Source organism: Chelonoidis abingdonii, chromosome 4 (assembly GCF_003597395.2).
Source record: "Chelonoidis abingdonii isolate Lonesome George chromosome 4, CheloAbing_2.0, whole genome shotgun sequence".
Classification (NCBI taxonomy): Eukaryota; Metazoa; Chordata; order Testudines; family Testudinidae; genus Chelonoidis; species Chelonoidis abingdonii.
Window position 1 is genome coordinate 10,364,178 of NC_133772.1, and position 14,880 is coordinate 10,379,057.

The 14,880-nt window shown below is 48.2% G+C and overlaps 2 protein-coding genes across 4 annotated transcripts in view; one reads left to right on the forward strand and one right to left on the reverse strand.

Annotated features, from left to right (window-relative positions):
• Positions 1 to 14,880, forward strand: part of ST7L (suppression of tumorigenicity 7 like) — a 60,455-nt gene that overhangs the window by 39,325 nt on the left and 6,250 nt on the right. Inside the window, exon 12 of one of the 3 annotated variants that reach the window (XM_075064823.1) lies at positions 195 to 277. The exons of the other annotated variants lie outside the window; for them this stretch is intronic. Coding sequence (XP_074920924.1) covers positions 195 to 197 — 3 coding nt within the window. The 3' untranslated portion in view covers positions 198 to 277. Of the gene's footprint in view, positions 1 to 194; positions 278 to 14,880 lie in introns of those variants that run through there. 3 annotated transcript variants of the gene reach the window in all.
• The window catches only part of WNT2B (Wnt family member 2B), a 47,024-nt gene continuing 43,999 nt past the window's right edge, over positions 11,856 to 14,880 (reverse strand). Inside the window, exon 5 of the mRNA XM_032802460.2 lies at positions 11,856 to 13,102. Coding sequence (XP_032658351.1) covers positions 12,873 to 13,102 — 230 coding nt within the window. The 3' untranslated portion in view covers positions 11,856 to 12,872. The remainder of the gene's footprint in view (positions 13,103 to 14,880) is intronic.

The window sequence follows — 14,880 nt, forward strand, 5'->3', positions numbered from 1 at the left end:
TGACCCTTTAAGTGGCAGTTTAAGACAGGTTACACTAGACAGTAAGCAGCATGAGCAGTCTGCTTATGTTATATCCCATAGGCTTATGTTGCACAAGGAAACTAAGTGCAAACTTAGAAAAAGCTTCTGGATTCAGTATTCAGATTGTTCTAGGTTAAATGCTAAACCTTCTGCCTTTGTTTTTGTTTTCAAAGTGAAAGGATTTAAGAATTACCTTTTAAAGTGCCACCAAGATGCTTGAGGTACCTGAATGAGTCATTTTGTGAGGCAGGGACTCCTAAAGGTAGGTCAAAGATACGTATTAGCATCCACTGATTCTGAGGTATGAAAACTGAAACGTGGCGCACTCCTGAGAGGGATAGCACACTTACATAGATGTCCATTGGTCAGTAATGTAAAGAATCTCCCAAAGGAGGTAGATGGCAGCAGCGTGGCTTGGGACAATTGAAATGAGACATCCAAGGGGCAAATTGCCTGTTTTATGCTTACAGTGCTTGGGTTTCTGTTACTCCTTATTGAGGAAACAAAACCACACTCACATTGGCCCCTTGAAGTATGATAGTCGTAAAAATGTAACAGACATAAACGTAAAGGTGTCTGCTTTTGGGTGGGGGAGGTGTCTATTCATAAATATCAGCGTTTATCTGCATTCACTTCTGGAGTCCCAGGAAGGCTGTACACGGCTGGTATCCTCACATTTCAACCATTTCACAGAGGTCTCAGGAGTGCGGCAACTTCGAATGCTTTTCACTGCACTCTGGGCACATAAATCAGATTGTGGTGGCCGATAGAGTACTCTCACACGCTCTTTCTTGTTACTGCCAGCCAAATGCAGAACGACTAACTTCTGTGCCCCTAATGGAAGAAGCTGCTGGGTGCTGCATGTCCTCATATTACTGTTTGGCAACACACAAATCAAGATCAGACACTTTTCTTTAAGCACGTCTGTGTTCATGCTGCTTGATGGAGTCAAGGCTCCTGAGGAGTTTCTAACTAGTGCAAGTAAAGTCCATATTTAACCAAACCTTTGATCGTATGGAAGCAGCCCCACCCACCAGCCGCTCAGTCCAGTCTCAGGTCCCAGCCAAGGAACAGGTGGGCAAGGTCAGGGTCTGAAATCTGATCCCACACAGTGGCAATGCAGTCTCAATAGGCAACATAAGGGATGTTTCCCCTACCATTCAGATTTGCCCCGTAATTCCCTCTTGATGCAGGAGAATGAGCATGGATTAGCCAACTCCTTCCTTAATTTGTCATTGAAGTACTGTGAAGCAGCCGGTCATTAGCATGTCCATCCTTAAGTATCTCTTATGCCATTATTGTGGCTGAGAGAAAGACACCCCCTTAGGTAGAAGCCATGGCACAGCATTTTCATCTCTCACTGTACATTTGCATTAATGGGGCCTTTGCTGTAGGCAGTAGGTTAAATACTTGATTTGATTTAGGAGGAGTCAAGAGGGGAGATCTGCAGAAAGATACTGACAAAGTTTTGGAGTTCTCCAACTACCGGTAGGTAATTTTCTCAACTTTTCCTTCCAGTTGAATATAAGCCAGTGGGGCTATTTCTCACTATGGAATCATTGCTGTGATTAATAGACATGTTGTGCTCATGTAATTTCACTTCATGGCCCACAGGGGCCCAGAAGGTAACGAACCTAATGCTTTTTAAAGTTGAACAGTTTCCAGCATTTGTGTGGGGTTATAAATGAAGCACTGCCTCCCATGTATCATCCCAAGAGCTGCTTTCTCTCACTGTCCTCCCCTGACATAACAGTAACAGAAAGGGGATGGGCTTGTGCTGAAAGTAGTGCTAGCAACTTTCTCTGTCATGAAAATCTGCTTGCCTTCCAAGGCTGTCAGTGATTCTTAATGAGAGAGCTGCTCTGTTTCATTTCTTAGGGGAACCATGCATGCCCTACATAGCATTCCTTTGCCATTTGTGCGCAATGTTTCAGCACCTGATCCATACATAGCAATGCCATTTACCTGTATCCCCCAGTGACGTGCACAGGTACCTCTGTAGAAGTGGGTAATGATGGCTGCTCAGGGGAGATAGAACAATCAACTATTGTTACCATATGTTCCATTTAAGAATATTTAAACAAAGTGCAACACAATAACCTCGAACACGCCTAGCTCCTCACAGCAGCACACACCCCATCGTTTACCACCGGCACAAACCCACACAGCAACACAAGCAGCATGCACAACAGCCACAAACATCATTCAAGCCTAGCAGTCTGCTGAGTCAGTGAGAAGTGATGGAAACAGCTGCAAGCAGGGCGGAGAGCTCTTTGTTTTGAATATCGCTAGGTTTGTTGTTCACCGGGTTTTGCAATCCGTTGTCCTCCAGTTCTTAAGTTCTTGGCCATTTTTGGCTTTTTACATGTGACTTTACGAATCACCCCGTGAGCCAACATAGACTTTCGCCTGCTAACTTATCTATAACTTTATCATGACTGAGATTTCAAAGGAACCTACAGGAGTTAAGGTCCCAAATTCCCCTGGAAGTCAGTGGGCTAGGATACCAATTCCCTTAGGCCCATTTAACATACTCTGCTAGGGAGCATAGTATCCCTGTGTGTTGTACCCTTTTTTATGCTCTTAAACTGAGGCCTGGATAAATGAATGATTCAGAGAAAGAAACCTGTTTCTGCTAGAAATTCTCTCTATATCTTAGTCCCCTTTGCACAGGTCTGAGCATTTCCTGCTTCTGCAACATCTGTCAAATACATCCTGTAATTAAAATGATTTCAACTCGCTGCCCTGCTGCGACTGATGTGGCATTTTGCGGGTTGCAATATGTTTCAGTGTAGCAGGGTCTGTGTGAGACAACATCACCACTTCCCTCAGGCTTAAAAACCAAAGAGGGAAGGCCCTTGGTGCACTGGGATTCCTGGTGATTTATTTTCAACACTGCAAACCTTTTGAGAAGGGACAGGTGCATGTGCCGCTGGACTTCATTGTTATCCCTCAGCGTGTGTGTAGTGACACTGCTAACCAAGGCCATGGGGGCAAGCATGGTGCCAATGTCATGTTGGCACAACGAAAGCCGTGTCCTGGCCATGGCAGCTGAGTGGAAGAGGTTCCCGGGGCAGTTTTGCTGCAGCCTAATTCCCACTTATTGCATCCAATGTATTTATTCCCCACCCCCCTCAGTTTGGAATTGTTGTGAAGGTGCCAAGGCTCGTAGATCCCTGACTCTGAGCGAGGCAGGGTTCAGGGGTCACAGGCAAAACCATTAATAACAAGGTGCAAACGGCTGGTTTATATGGAACGTGAAGCTTTTTACTTATTTCGTTTTTGCACTTTGGGGGCTCTGGTTGCTTACGGAGCACTTGGTGTCTGGTACCTATTTTGGCTGAGAGCAGGCAATTGGGTTCCTACAGGGCTTCAGAGGAATGCAGCAAATTGTTCTCTGGTGGTGTAATTCTGCAGCAGTAGCTGGAGCTTATTTGTCTTCCAGTTATTAAATACATGCTCATTTTGAGGTCCTTTTTCTTTCTGGGAAGCAATGGGTGAAAACCTCCAGAAATACAAACTGGAGAAGGGTCAGTGGGTGGGGGGCAGTGCAGGGGCCTGCCTCTCTGCTTCAGCTGGATCACAGGTCTCTAGTACCAGCAGACTGAAGAGGTTAAAACGTGAGCTAGTTCCCCAGAAGGAGGTGGATGCTCTTATCAGATTCTCACGAGCATAAATTAACTGAGCCTATCATTTCTGGGCTGGGGGAGAGAAGCAGCACTCCCCAGTTTGCTAGGATCTGGTGCTTGGGTGTGGGAGCTGAGTTGAATAACTCCCAGGATTTCAGGATAGGAATGGCTGCAGAGGCAGGGGCTTCCTCTCCCGACTGAACAGAGGACAGTGCATCTCCTGACGGTGCAGAGAGAGAGAGAGGGGTGAGGAAGAGGTGCAGTATAAAATCCTGCCCAGCAGCCTATGAGTAGTGCCAGCTTTCCATGTATGTTGCACTTTAAAAGAATGAACTGGCATCTCATCTGCCTTTGGACAGCTGGCGTCCACTGTTCTTTATCCAGGTTGCAGTGTAGGGTGAGCGGCCTTCCTGCCCATTGGACAAAATCCCCCCTGTACCCTCCACTCTGAGGTTATACAGACAATGGCACCAGAAACCCACTCTCACCTTGAATCCTCTACGGTCTCACTCTACCTGAACTCCTGCCACTGATTCACTCCGTTTCCCTGTCCCCTTTTCACCCCTCTGGCCACCAACCTCCCTCCCTCCCTCCCCTGTCAGGGCATCATGTGCACTGCTGCCTGTTGCTTTGCAGCTGGGTGTTGCTGTCTCTAGTGCTGCCTGTCTCTTCTGAGCTTTGCCTCTCGCTCTGAGGCACTTCCCCTTCAGTCCGGCCTTTAAATCTAAGGCCATGGCTACACTGGCGCTTTACAGCGCTGCAACTTTCGCGCTCAGGGGTGTGAAAAAAACACACCCCTGAGCGCTGCAAGATACAGCGCTGTAAAGCCTCAGTGTAAACAGTACCACTCCCAGCGCTGCAAGCTACACCCGTAGAGGATGTGGAGTACGTGCAGCGCTGGGAGAGCTCTCCCAGCGCTGGCGCTGCAACCACACTTGCACTTCAAAGCGCTTCAAGTGTAGCCATACCCTAAGGAACCCTGTCTGAGCCAGTGCACTGAGGGTGCTGTGTAACACATTGTCTCTATCATCATTCATTGTATCAATGGACTGTTTCCATGGGGTTAATGTCTCTCTCTGTAGGGGGTCTCTTCTCTTTCCTCTTTGGCTCCTTGTTTGTTTGGTGAATTCCTGGCCCTAGCCCTGGAGCTTTGTCCAGGAATGTGTTCCTCTGCTCTTGATAGCCTCTGAATTATGCAACCACAGCTTGGGCTCAGAAACACCCTGCTGTCTAGATTTTCCCTGTAATCCCGCTGTAGGCTATCATCAGTCATACCACAGACTCTGTGACTAGTGCATTCTGTTGTCCTGAGTCATCAGCTGAGATTCCAGAGCCATAATCCAGCCCTTCCCCCTCCTCCATTGCTCTCTGGGGCAGCCTCCCGTGTCTCATGTTCAGTAATAATGGACTTGGAGGCTGTAACAAAACAGTCCTCCCACGTGAGTCATGACTGGTTATGCAACTAATGTCCCAAGAAATCTGACCCTGGGGCTTGGCACTGTGGGGAAGCATGGCGGCTTGGCTAGCACATGTGCGTACCCCTTCTCAAGGTGACAGCTAGTGGCTGCTGGCATGTGTATGTCAGCAGAGCTCCTTGTGTCCATGCACACACACAGGAGACGTGCACAGCATGGGCTGTTGGCTAAGTGTACAAGTTGTTGATGGGTCAATGGAAGCAAGGAGGCACTTTCGGGGCTGGGGCACATTGGAGCAGACCCCTGGCTCTCCTTAAGTGCCTGTTTCTGACTTTAACCATGTCTTGTAACTAGCACCATGTGATCCCCGAAAAGCAGGTCATTGTGTAGTCAGGGCACAGTGCCGGCTCTTGCTCATGCACGGCTTCTGAGGAGGAAAATCCTGTACTCAATTTACGTCCATTTGGAAGTGTAGGATATATCCAACCGGTGCTTCATTTGTAATGAAAGCGGTGCTCAGGCTCAAGCACTTTTTTTACAGTCATAACTGATGCAGCAAGCCCAGTGGTGCTGGGGCTGTGACCTGCCAGGCCCAGAGGTGTCAGGACTCAGTCTTGGCAAGCCCCAGCACAAATTATGCACTGCATCCTACCTCTTACCCAGCCCCACTATGCGTCCTGTCCAAGATCTCAGCTTCACAGCCATCCATTCAGAAACCCATAAAGCAATTAATTCTGCTTCTTGTCTTTTGGTTCAGACAGGCCTTGGTGAATTTCAGGATGATTAGCACATGATCTTCCATGGAGGGCTTTCCATACACTTAGCACAGATCACTTGAGAGGTTAGTGAGTGGAACTGAGTATCCCCTGACAAGACTCCAGCCTTAGCAAGCTCTTACAGATAGAAAACATCTGCTTTCTAAGGAGGCTTGTGGTGAATGGAGGAGGAGTTTGTTGGTCCTGTTTGTATCAGAGCACAAGGGAGGTCTGAATTTCATTAGACTTGCAAATGGAAAGTCTCCACATTAAGCATGAGAAGGTAGTTCCATGTAACCAACTTATTTCTAATTGCTAGATATTTAATTACTAATTCTTTGCTGATAGAACAATGGGCAAACATTATCAGTCTCACAGTGAGGTCACAGACGGGTGGAGAGGCAAAGGGAGTTCTCCAAGGCTGCACAGCAAGTTGGTTGCAGAGCCAGCAGTGAGCCCTCTGCTAACTCCACTGGGCCACTGTCCTTGCCTGTGCTACTTTGGACATGTTTCAGCGTTGTTGATACAAGCTCTGTTAATGCCAGCAACCCACTCAAACCCAGGGAAGTGTCAGGCATCACTGCCTGCCCTGTGTCTTATCCCATGCATGGTTGGAAAAAAAGAACACATCTCTACATTGCTAGGTGTGAGATGTGCATGCAGTCCTGCTTGGACTCCCTCTGAGGCCTTGAGCAAGCCATGCAAGGCCCAGTTTTCAAAGGTGTTGAGCACCTGCCGCTCTCACAGGCTTCAGCTGGGGTTGTGCTGCCTTGCATTTCTGAAGATCTGGGCCTTAACTCATCTGCTTTGGTTTTGCTGTCTGCAAGACGGGAATAATCCTGCACCGTGCTGTACGGGTTGACGAATGTCTGTCACATGCTAAGATCCCCTTTGTAGGGAGAAGATAACTTTAATATTTCCTGCCTTATGTGCAAGTCACAAACACCCAACCTCCGTGATCTCCTAGATGTATTCCAGCACTGGTTCACACACCTGCCTGCTCAGTTTCTCTCGCCCCCGGTGAGCACCTCCCACAGAACCAGCACAGCTCATCTGAAATTATCTGGAACTTGTTATTGCCTTACTGGGAGTGTGTTAAAGCTCAGACTGACTTTTCCCAGTCCCTCAGAGGTCACACTCCTGCTCTGTTTAAACAGATGTAAGCACCAACAGAGAAATGACACATCCCCTATCTGCCCCTTGTGCACACAAGTCACTCCCTAATTTTGCATAAAAATCCACCTCCCTGCATTGTAAGCTTACTGGAGCCAGAATTGAGACTTTTGTCTGTAATGTCCTATAGAAATAATGATTATTTTGCCTCTGGCAGCTCATTCCCCTTCATCTATCTCCAGTAATGCCCCTAGGAGAAGCACACATTGGTAGTGATGGATTGTCTCATTTGCATTTATTTGGACTTCTGTGGTTTTTCCTTGCTCTTCTACGGCATGCCTAAAAAACTACACAGAAAGGGAGGGTGGTCTGGTGATGCACTGGAGTGGGACTCAGGAGATCTGGCTTCAGTTCCTAACTCTGCCACAGACACCTCTGTGTGATCCTGGGTAAGTCACTTAGTCACTGTATGCCTCAGTTCCCCATCTGTGAAGAGTGGAGAATATTTCCTTTTTCTCATCCTTGGTCTGCGTGGTTTATTTAGGATTATACATTCTTTGGGGCCGAGACTGTCTCACACTAGATATGTGCAGCCTTCAGCATAATGGGGCCTTGATCTCACTTGGGGCCTCTAGTTGCTTCTTTAATGATTGCTAACAGGCGTCCTTAATCCACTGCCCTGTGTCATTCTAATGCCCCATCATGCAGGGGTGGGGAAGGCCACAATTACCAGCGCTTGAGAGACTTGCCCCTTCAGCTGCTGTCACACCGTGAAATGACGCTTTCCCAAGGTTAACCTTGTAAAGTTGGTGTGGTTTGCAGCTAGGAAGGGAAAGCCAATAAACCCCAGTGGCTGAGGCAGGCTGCCAGCATTGTTGGATGGTGCTCAAGACTTTTTTCTCCATTGCTTTAAAATATTGAACACCCACGTTCAGGGAGAAGAAATATCCCAAGGCTTTAATGGCAGTCGATGATGAAGGTGCAGCACATGTCCTATCATTCCTCAGGTGGGCCTGTAAACCTCCAACATCGTATTTCTGCCAGAGGAGCACTCCTGAAAGGTCTGCAGGGAGAAAGAAACGTTTCTTCAGCTCTGAGGGTACTCGGGTCCTTTCTGGCCCATTCAGTGTGCATTACCCAGGGGGAGGGGAGGCAGATTTCTTGCAAAGATTCTTTTTTAGTTTGTCTTACATTGATGGCAGGCGGGGTTGTAATGAAGATAAATGAGGGGTGCTCTTCCTGGTAGATTGGGCCTTGCACTGGTGAACACATCTGCTACAGCAGGTTTGAAATGCCATGGGTGGAGTACAAACCCTTCTCCTTCCCTTCACCTGCAGGAATTCCTCTGACACCCTTTGGAGAGGAAACAAATGGCTGTGAAAATTGCATAATGTTGGAAACCCAGAGGGATTTGGAGAGCCCAAGGGGAGGCACCAAAACCTCTGAGATGAACAGACTTGACCTTGAACCAAAGCCTTGCATCAGCTGAGAGAGGCTGGGAGTTGCTGATGAGTCCTGTAACACCTAATATGAGCACCATTCAAAAGAGAAACCGCCTCTGCTCCCTCTCTGCTGGCTGCGAGGCCCAGAGTTCAGTAAAAAGGGGATCCCAGGACAATGGCTCTGCAGAAGTGAATGCCTCTGCTCCAGTGCACAGTGCGTACATTGTTGTGTGCCCCTGAATCTGCTGCTGCTGTGCGCCTGTCAGGTAGGGAACTGCATCTAAAATGGCTTGTTGTTAACTGGGATGAAACGCGTGAGTGAAGATTGCAAAGCGAAGCTGTTCAGGCACCTCTGCCTGGCTTTTGGGAGAGGCAGGTTTAAAATCTGGACTTGATAAAGCAAGAGTGAGAGAAGACTTTGTCCTGTCTGTCTAAAGGACACATCAGTGCCTGGAGGCACCAGCCTTTTGGGCAGTGGAAACCTGGCGCACACGGTGAAAGCAATTTCATCCATCACAGGAGTTCAGCAGGGGCTGGTAATGCGCTGCAGACACAGCCTGGATGTACCATCTCATAGTGCTGATGAAACGCCCCCTCTAGTCTGTGTCCACACACAAACCCATCCAGTGCTGCACAGGCCCTGCTCTGGGCCTCTAGGCTGGCCGAGGGGCGAGTCCTTTGCCACTGCATTTCATGCAAGACTAGTTAAAAGTTTCAGCTCATTACCTTGTCTATATGAAAAGGATTCAGCAAGGGGCAGATGCAGAGCCCCTTCCACAGCTGGGCAGCCCATACCAACCTGCCACGCAGAGGAAGGGATTCACAGCTCTGCTCACCAGCAAATGGTTTAGATTCCTGGGACGCGTCTAGGTAAGCTGGTTCCCCCACTACTTCAGCCTAGTAGCTCCCGAGGCAAAGAGTGGTAAAATCACAGTCCAGAGCAGGAGCTTTATTCTGAACAGTGAAGCGGCACAGGCATGGTGTAAAAATAACAATCAAAAAATCCCTTTGCTTTAATCACTCCCTGCCCCCCTTCTGCTGGCTGCATCTCTAACTGCCTAGTGCTAGAGGAGGCTAATCAGAGAGTTTTCCCAGCTCTCTTAGGCATGCTGGAAATACAAAGAGGTACAGAAAGCAGGACCCCCACAATGTTTTTTCTCAGCTGAAAAAAATGTAAATGTTGAATTGTCCATTGCCATGGAACTCAGTGAGCCATGTTTCCAGGGAGGTTGGATATCATTCCAGTTGCTTTAGGTTGCAAACTTGCATGAAAATGTACAGGTTCAGGCACACCATTTACTCACCTGCCCTTCAGCAGGATGATTGATCATGGAAAACCCAGTGACACTTAACTCAGCCATCAAACAAGCATGACTCGTCCTGGGCATATAGGGAAGCAAACTTGGAGAGCGGAGTTTAGAGGCATCCTTAACAATTTGATTCAGTATCATGGCATTTCATATATTGCCTTTAAAGCACTTGTACAAAATGACACAAAAACTAACTATATATGTACCCCAGTAAATACACTACTGTAAACCCACCAGGTGGGAGGGGAATGTGCATCGGACGCAGCAGCGTATTATTGCCTAGGCCAACAAGGCCAGGGCCTAGGGTGGCAAATTTGCTCACGACCCCTCCCCAACTCTGTCCCTTCCCCAAATCCCTGGCCAGCTTTCTCCCCTGGGCGCGCTGCGCTTCCCTCCTTCCACCTCCCTCCCAGGCTTGCCGTGCAAAAGCACTGGGAGGGAGGGAGAAGCGAGTAGCGGCACGTTCGGAGGAGGCGGAGCAGAGGAGAGCTGGGGCCCACAGGCGCGGTGAGTAACCCGGGGCGGGGGGGGAGCCAGGAACCGCTCCCCGCCCCAGCTCATTTTCGCTTCACCGCTGCCATCCCCTGAGCGAGCCGCAACTCCCCTTCTCCCTCCTCCCTCCCAGGCTTGCCGCGGGGGAGCGGAGGTGAGCTGGGGTGGGGCAGGGGCAATTTTTTGAGGGCCTAGGAGCAGCAAATTTGTTAATCCGCCACTGATCGGACACACTAAATTACAGTTAACTCCTAAGGCACAATACTGTCCAGGCAAGAGTGCATACTCTTGAGAGTTGGACACCACAAATGATGGGCCAGTCTAGACGCAAAAATTGCATTAGGTTAGCTAAGTCAGTTTCTGAACCAGTTTAGTTACAGCCTGCTTGTTAGCCACTCTGATCTGGTTTAAGACTTTCCTAACAAATCAATGTAAAGCTCCCTTACACCAAACGAAGAGTCTGCACTCCAAGGCTGCGCTGATTGAACTATCCTCATTCAGAAACGTAGGTAGTTGGTGCAATTTCTATGTGTAGACTAGGCCTTATTTAGGGCTTGTGGTGGTGGGGGGCAAGGGGTGGTGGTTGTGGGGTGGTAACAAGTATTTTTGTCTATCAACTTCAATTTCAGTCAATAATAAAGTTTTAGCAACTCAGGGAAGATCTGGAGGCTAACCTAGCGCTTGGTCTAGCAGTGTGCAGTCAGGTGGCTTACACAGAGAACTGCCTGCCTATGAGGCAGCCAGCGGTAGAGACAGGAGGCTCCACCTGAACTATTGTTCTGTTCTGTTCAGGTGGGACATGTCTGTGTCATAAACAGGTAGCTAAGGGTTAATGTTTCTTTTACCTGTAAAGGATTAAAATAGGGAACCAAACACCTGACCAGAGGACCAATCAGGAAACCGGATTTTTCAAAGCTCAGGGAGGGAATTTTGGGGTGTGTGTCCTTTGTCCTGTGTCTCTGTTGCTCTCTCGGCTCTGAAAGTGATCTCTCTATCTCAGGCTTTCTAATCTTCAGTTTCCAGTTGTAAGTACAGGTATTAAGACAATATAGGTTTTATATGTTTTTGTATTTACATGTGTGTAGTTGCTGGATGTTTTAAATTGTATTTTCTTTTTTTGGAATAAGCTGTTTATTTATTTTGTTTTTCCTTTTAAGCCAATGAATGTTCATATTGTACCATTGATACAGAAGACCAATTTTTATGTCTTTTTCTTTTCTTTTTTATATAAAGCTTTCTTTTTACAAATTGTTGGATTTTTTTTCTGTTGAGGCTCAAGGGGATAGGAATCTCTGTGCCAGGATTACGGTCTCTCTCAGGGAAAGACTGGGAGGGGGAAACAGGAGGGGGGGGAAGGTGATGTCCTCTCTGTGCTTGTGTTTCAAGGACTTGAACACGGTGATCCTATTGTACAGGGAGAAGCAATCTGGAGGAGGTAAAGAGGGGAAGGAAGTGGGTTATTTCCCTTTGTTGTCGAGAACTCAAGGGCCTCTGAGTCTTGGGGTCCCCCAGGGAAGGTTTTGGGGAGACCAGAGCGTGCCAGACACTGGAATTCTGGCTGGTGGCAGCGCTATCAGATCTGAGCTGGTAAATAAGCTTAGAGGAATTTATGCTAGTACCTCATATTTGAACTCTAAGGTTCAGATTGAGGAATTATACTATGACAGTCTGGCATGCTGATGATCTTCATGGAAAGCCAAGAATGATCATTTCAGGGGGTTGTGGTGGAAATCTCACGGGAAGACTGCACCATCTGCCAGTCTACCGACTTTAAGCAGAGTGGGGAAGCAGGTCAGCTTCTGTATTGGAGACTGTGAAGAGAAGCTCTTGCTCCAAGTCACACGTGTAGTAAGCACAAAGCAAAGAGCGTTGGTTTCTGATATAGGTTTATAATGAATTTTATCTTAAAATAATAAAGAAGTACACACAACATACAAATGAGTTTTACAAAGAGCCACTGTTATATTAGTTTACTTTAAAACCTACCGGTCTCTTCACTGACTCTTCGCTCTCTTTCTCTCTCTCTCTATGGATTTTTTTTTTCCTTTAGTAGTTAATCAGATTTTGGGTGACAATTTGCAACTCCGCCTGTCATCTTCATTCAGAAGTGAAGAAAAGTCCACTTACAAAGAGTTGCTCTTGTCAGCTCCTGTCTATAGTGCAGCCACGCATTAATGTTCTGGGTCTGTTTGAGACCATCGAGCTTCCTTAGGGCTTTGCAACATCCTTCCTTGGGCCTCGCTAAAAACAAAGCAAAGAGAGAGAGCTTTCTGCAAGGATTTCATCGTTTGCTCTAGGCTGGTGACGGTTGTTTTGGGGTTTTTTTTGTTTTCCTGGTGAAATTTAATTTATAGCAACAAAATTCTTTAGGGACACGCAGGGATCAGTCACTCACATTCTGATGATCCGTCTCAAGTTCGTAAGCAGCTGCACTGACCTTTTGCAAGACGACAGTGGGCAGAGGAAGCTTCACAGTTTAAGCAATGATTGCAGACTCCTTCTAGGGAAGGAGATAGATTTGCTGAGCAGTTGGAAGGGTCCACAGTATCTCCTGGGAAATGTAGTCCTGTCGTTAGTGCTTTGCAGAATTAGTTAAATAAAAGCCATGCATCTGAACTACAGCTCCCGGAATGCCATGGCCCATGGGGCACGGGTCGTGCGTGAGTTTGTTTTTCCCTCTCTGGTTCCTGTCTCCTCAGGTTTCGTCTAACCACTCAGCTCGCTTCGGTGCTTTACACGTGTGCACGTCAACAATGTCCTCGCACTCCTTGCAGCGCACGGCGCAGCACCAATGGAACTTGCACTCACACTTGGTGATACGCGTGACACGGGTGGTGTCATAGCCCCGGCCACAGCACATGACCTCACAGCCGTCGGTCCCACGGGACAGCTTATTGCACACACGACCCGCCGTCCCCAGGGAACCTGTGGAAGGAAGCAAGGGTTCATTACACTGTCCTGCTCAATCTCGCCGTGAATGAAAATGCACCATTGTGATATCAGAACGGCCATACTGGGTCAGACCTAAGGTCCATCTAGTCCCATTATCCTGTCTTCCAACAGTGGCCAATGCCAGGTGCCCCAGAGGGAGTGAACAGAACAGGGAATCACCAAGTGATCCATCCCCTGTTGCCCATTCCCAGCTTCTGGCAAACAGAGGCTAGGGACACCATCCCTGCCCATCCTGGCTAATAGCCATTGATGGACCTGGCCTCCATGAACTTATCTCGTTCTTTTTATCTAGTTCCCCTGATACAGTTTTTGGAGGGATGTCCCGGGCATTGCTATCAGGGGCTCTCTGCAACCAACTACTGGCTACCTAGACTGTAAGGTCTTTGGGCCAGGGCCTGCCTGTTTTGTTCTCTGTACAGCACTTCACATTATGGGACTCGGTCAGGATTGGGGGGCCACTAGGCCCTGCTGCAATATATGTTGGAGAGACTGAGTTTAAACACATGCTGTTTTAGCAGTGCATGAACTCCTAATTTACTGTCTTTACATGGTAGGTTCTTGGGTGGGATCGTACTGTGCCTTGTGGGACAACAGCAGTAAGTTTATAGATCTATGGATCCAATTGTCTTTCAGCCTTAGCATTCAGCTCCCTCGCCCAGAGAGGACGTGAATCCTTACACAACAGCCCTGGGTCTTTCTATGAAATGCAGAGCACAATTTTCTGTATGAATTTTCAACCAGGTCACATCTTTGAACCATTATTTCATTTGTGTCCTGTGGCTCAGAACTCACAGGGCAGATGGGTTCAAAAATAGAGACGCTTTGCCCCGAGCTGCTCTGAGAGCTGGCCCACATGGTGGAGCCTGGCCATACAAAGTGACCTGCCTTGAAGTCCCTGATCCCGTGATAGCCCCATAAATAAAAGCACAAGCATGGCATCTACTGGCTAGTGCTCAGGAGTCATTGGGGCCCAGTTCCCTGTGGTCCTGCACCTCAGTCTGATTAGACTAGTGCAACATGGGTGGAAACCACTGCCACGTTGGCACGGTAGCATTCCACACTCACTCCACTGGCCTAAATGACTGCACCAGGCGCAGGGAAATGGGGAATTGGCTCCCATAAGATGAGGGCCTCTTCATGCATGGACATAAATGGTATCAGCTAAGCCCCCTAAACAGCAGCAGGGAAACACCAAGTAATGCATGCTTGAAACAACACAGGGAGAGCTGAGGGGTCGCTCAGGCCCCAGACCGCACCTGCTTGCTCTTCCCTTTGTCTGTACAGTTCCTGGAATTCTTGGGCTCTGGTTTTCCTCATCACATTCTCATTTTGGGGGCACTTTTGTGTGCAAGTGCCTGTGTCCATGGAGAGCCTTTCGTCTCCTGCGGGTTTCTGGTGAAGGATGTGGCGGGGGTCTGGGCCCTGAGGTCACATCTTCTAGTGTCAGACGAGTTCAGACCTGCCCTGGCTGAGATCAGGTCTCTGAGGGGAAAGAGGCCCCAGTTTGGTCTCTAGCAGCCCCTCTGAGTCGTCTAGCCATAGCCGAGAAACCGAGCTGCCGAGGGACAGGGAGCTTCAGCCTTGCTGAGCACGTCTTATTCAGACAGGCCTTTGGTTTCTGGGTAATTGGGGGCAATGCACTGAGTAAACTCTTTCTTCTTCTGGCCTCTCCCTTGGATCCAATTCAGGTGTTGTCTAGACACAAACTGGCCCCCTTTCACCTCTCTCTGACACGTGAACTGGTTTAGAAA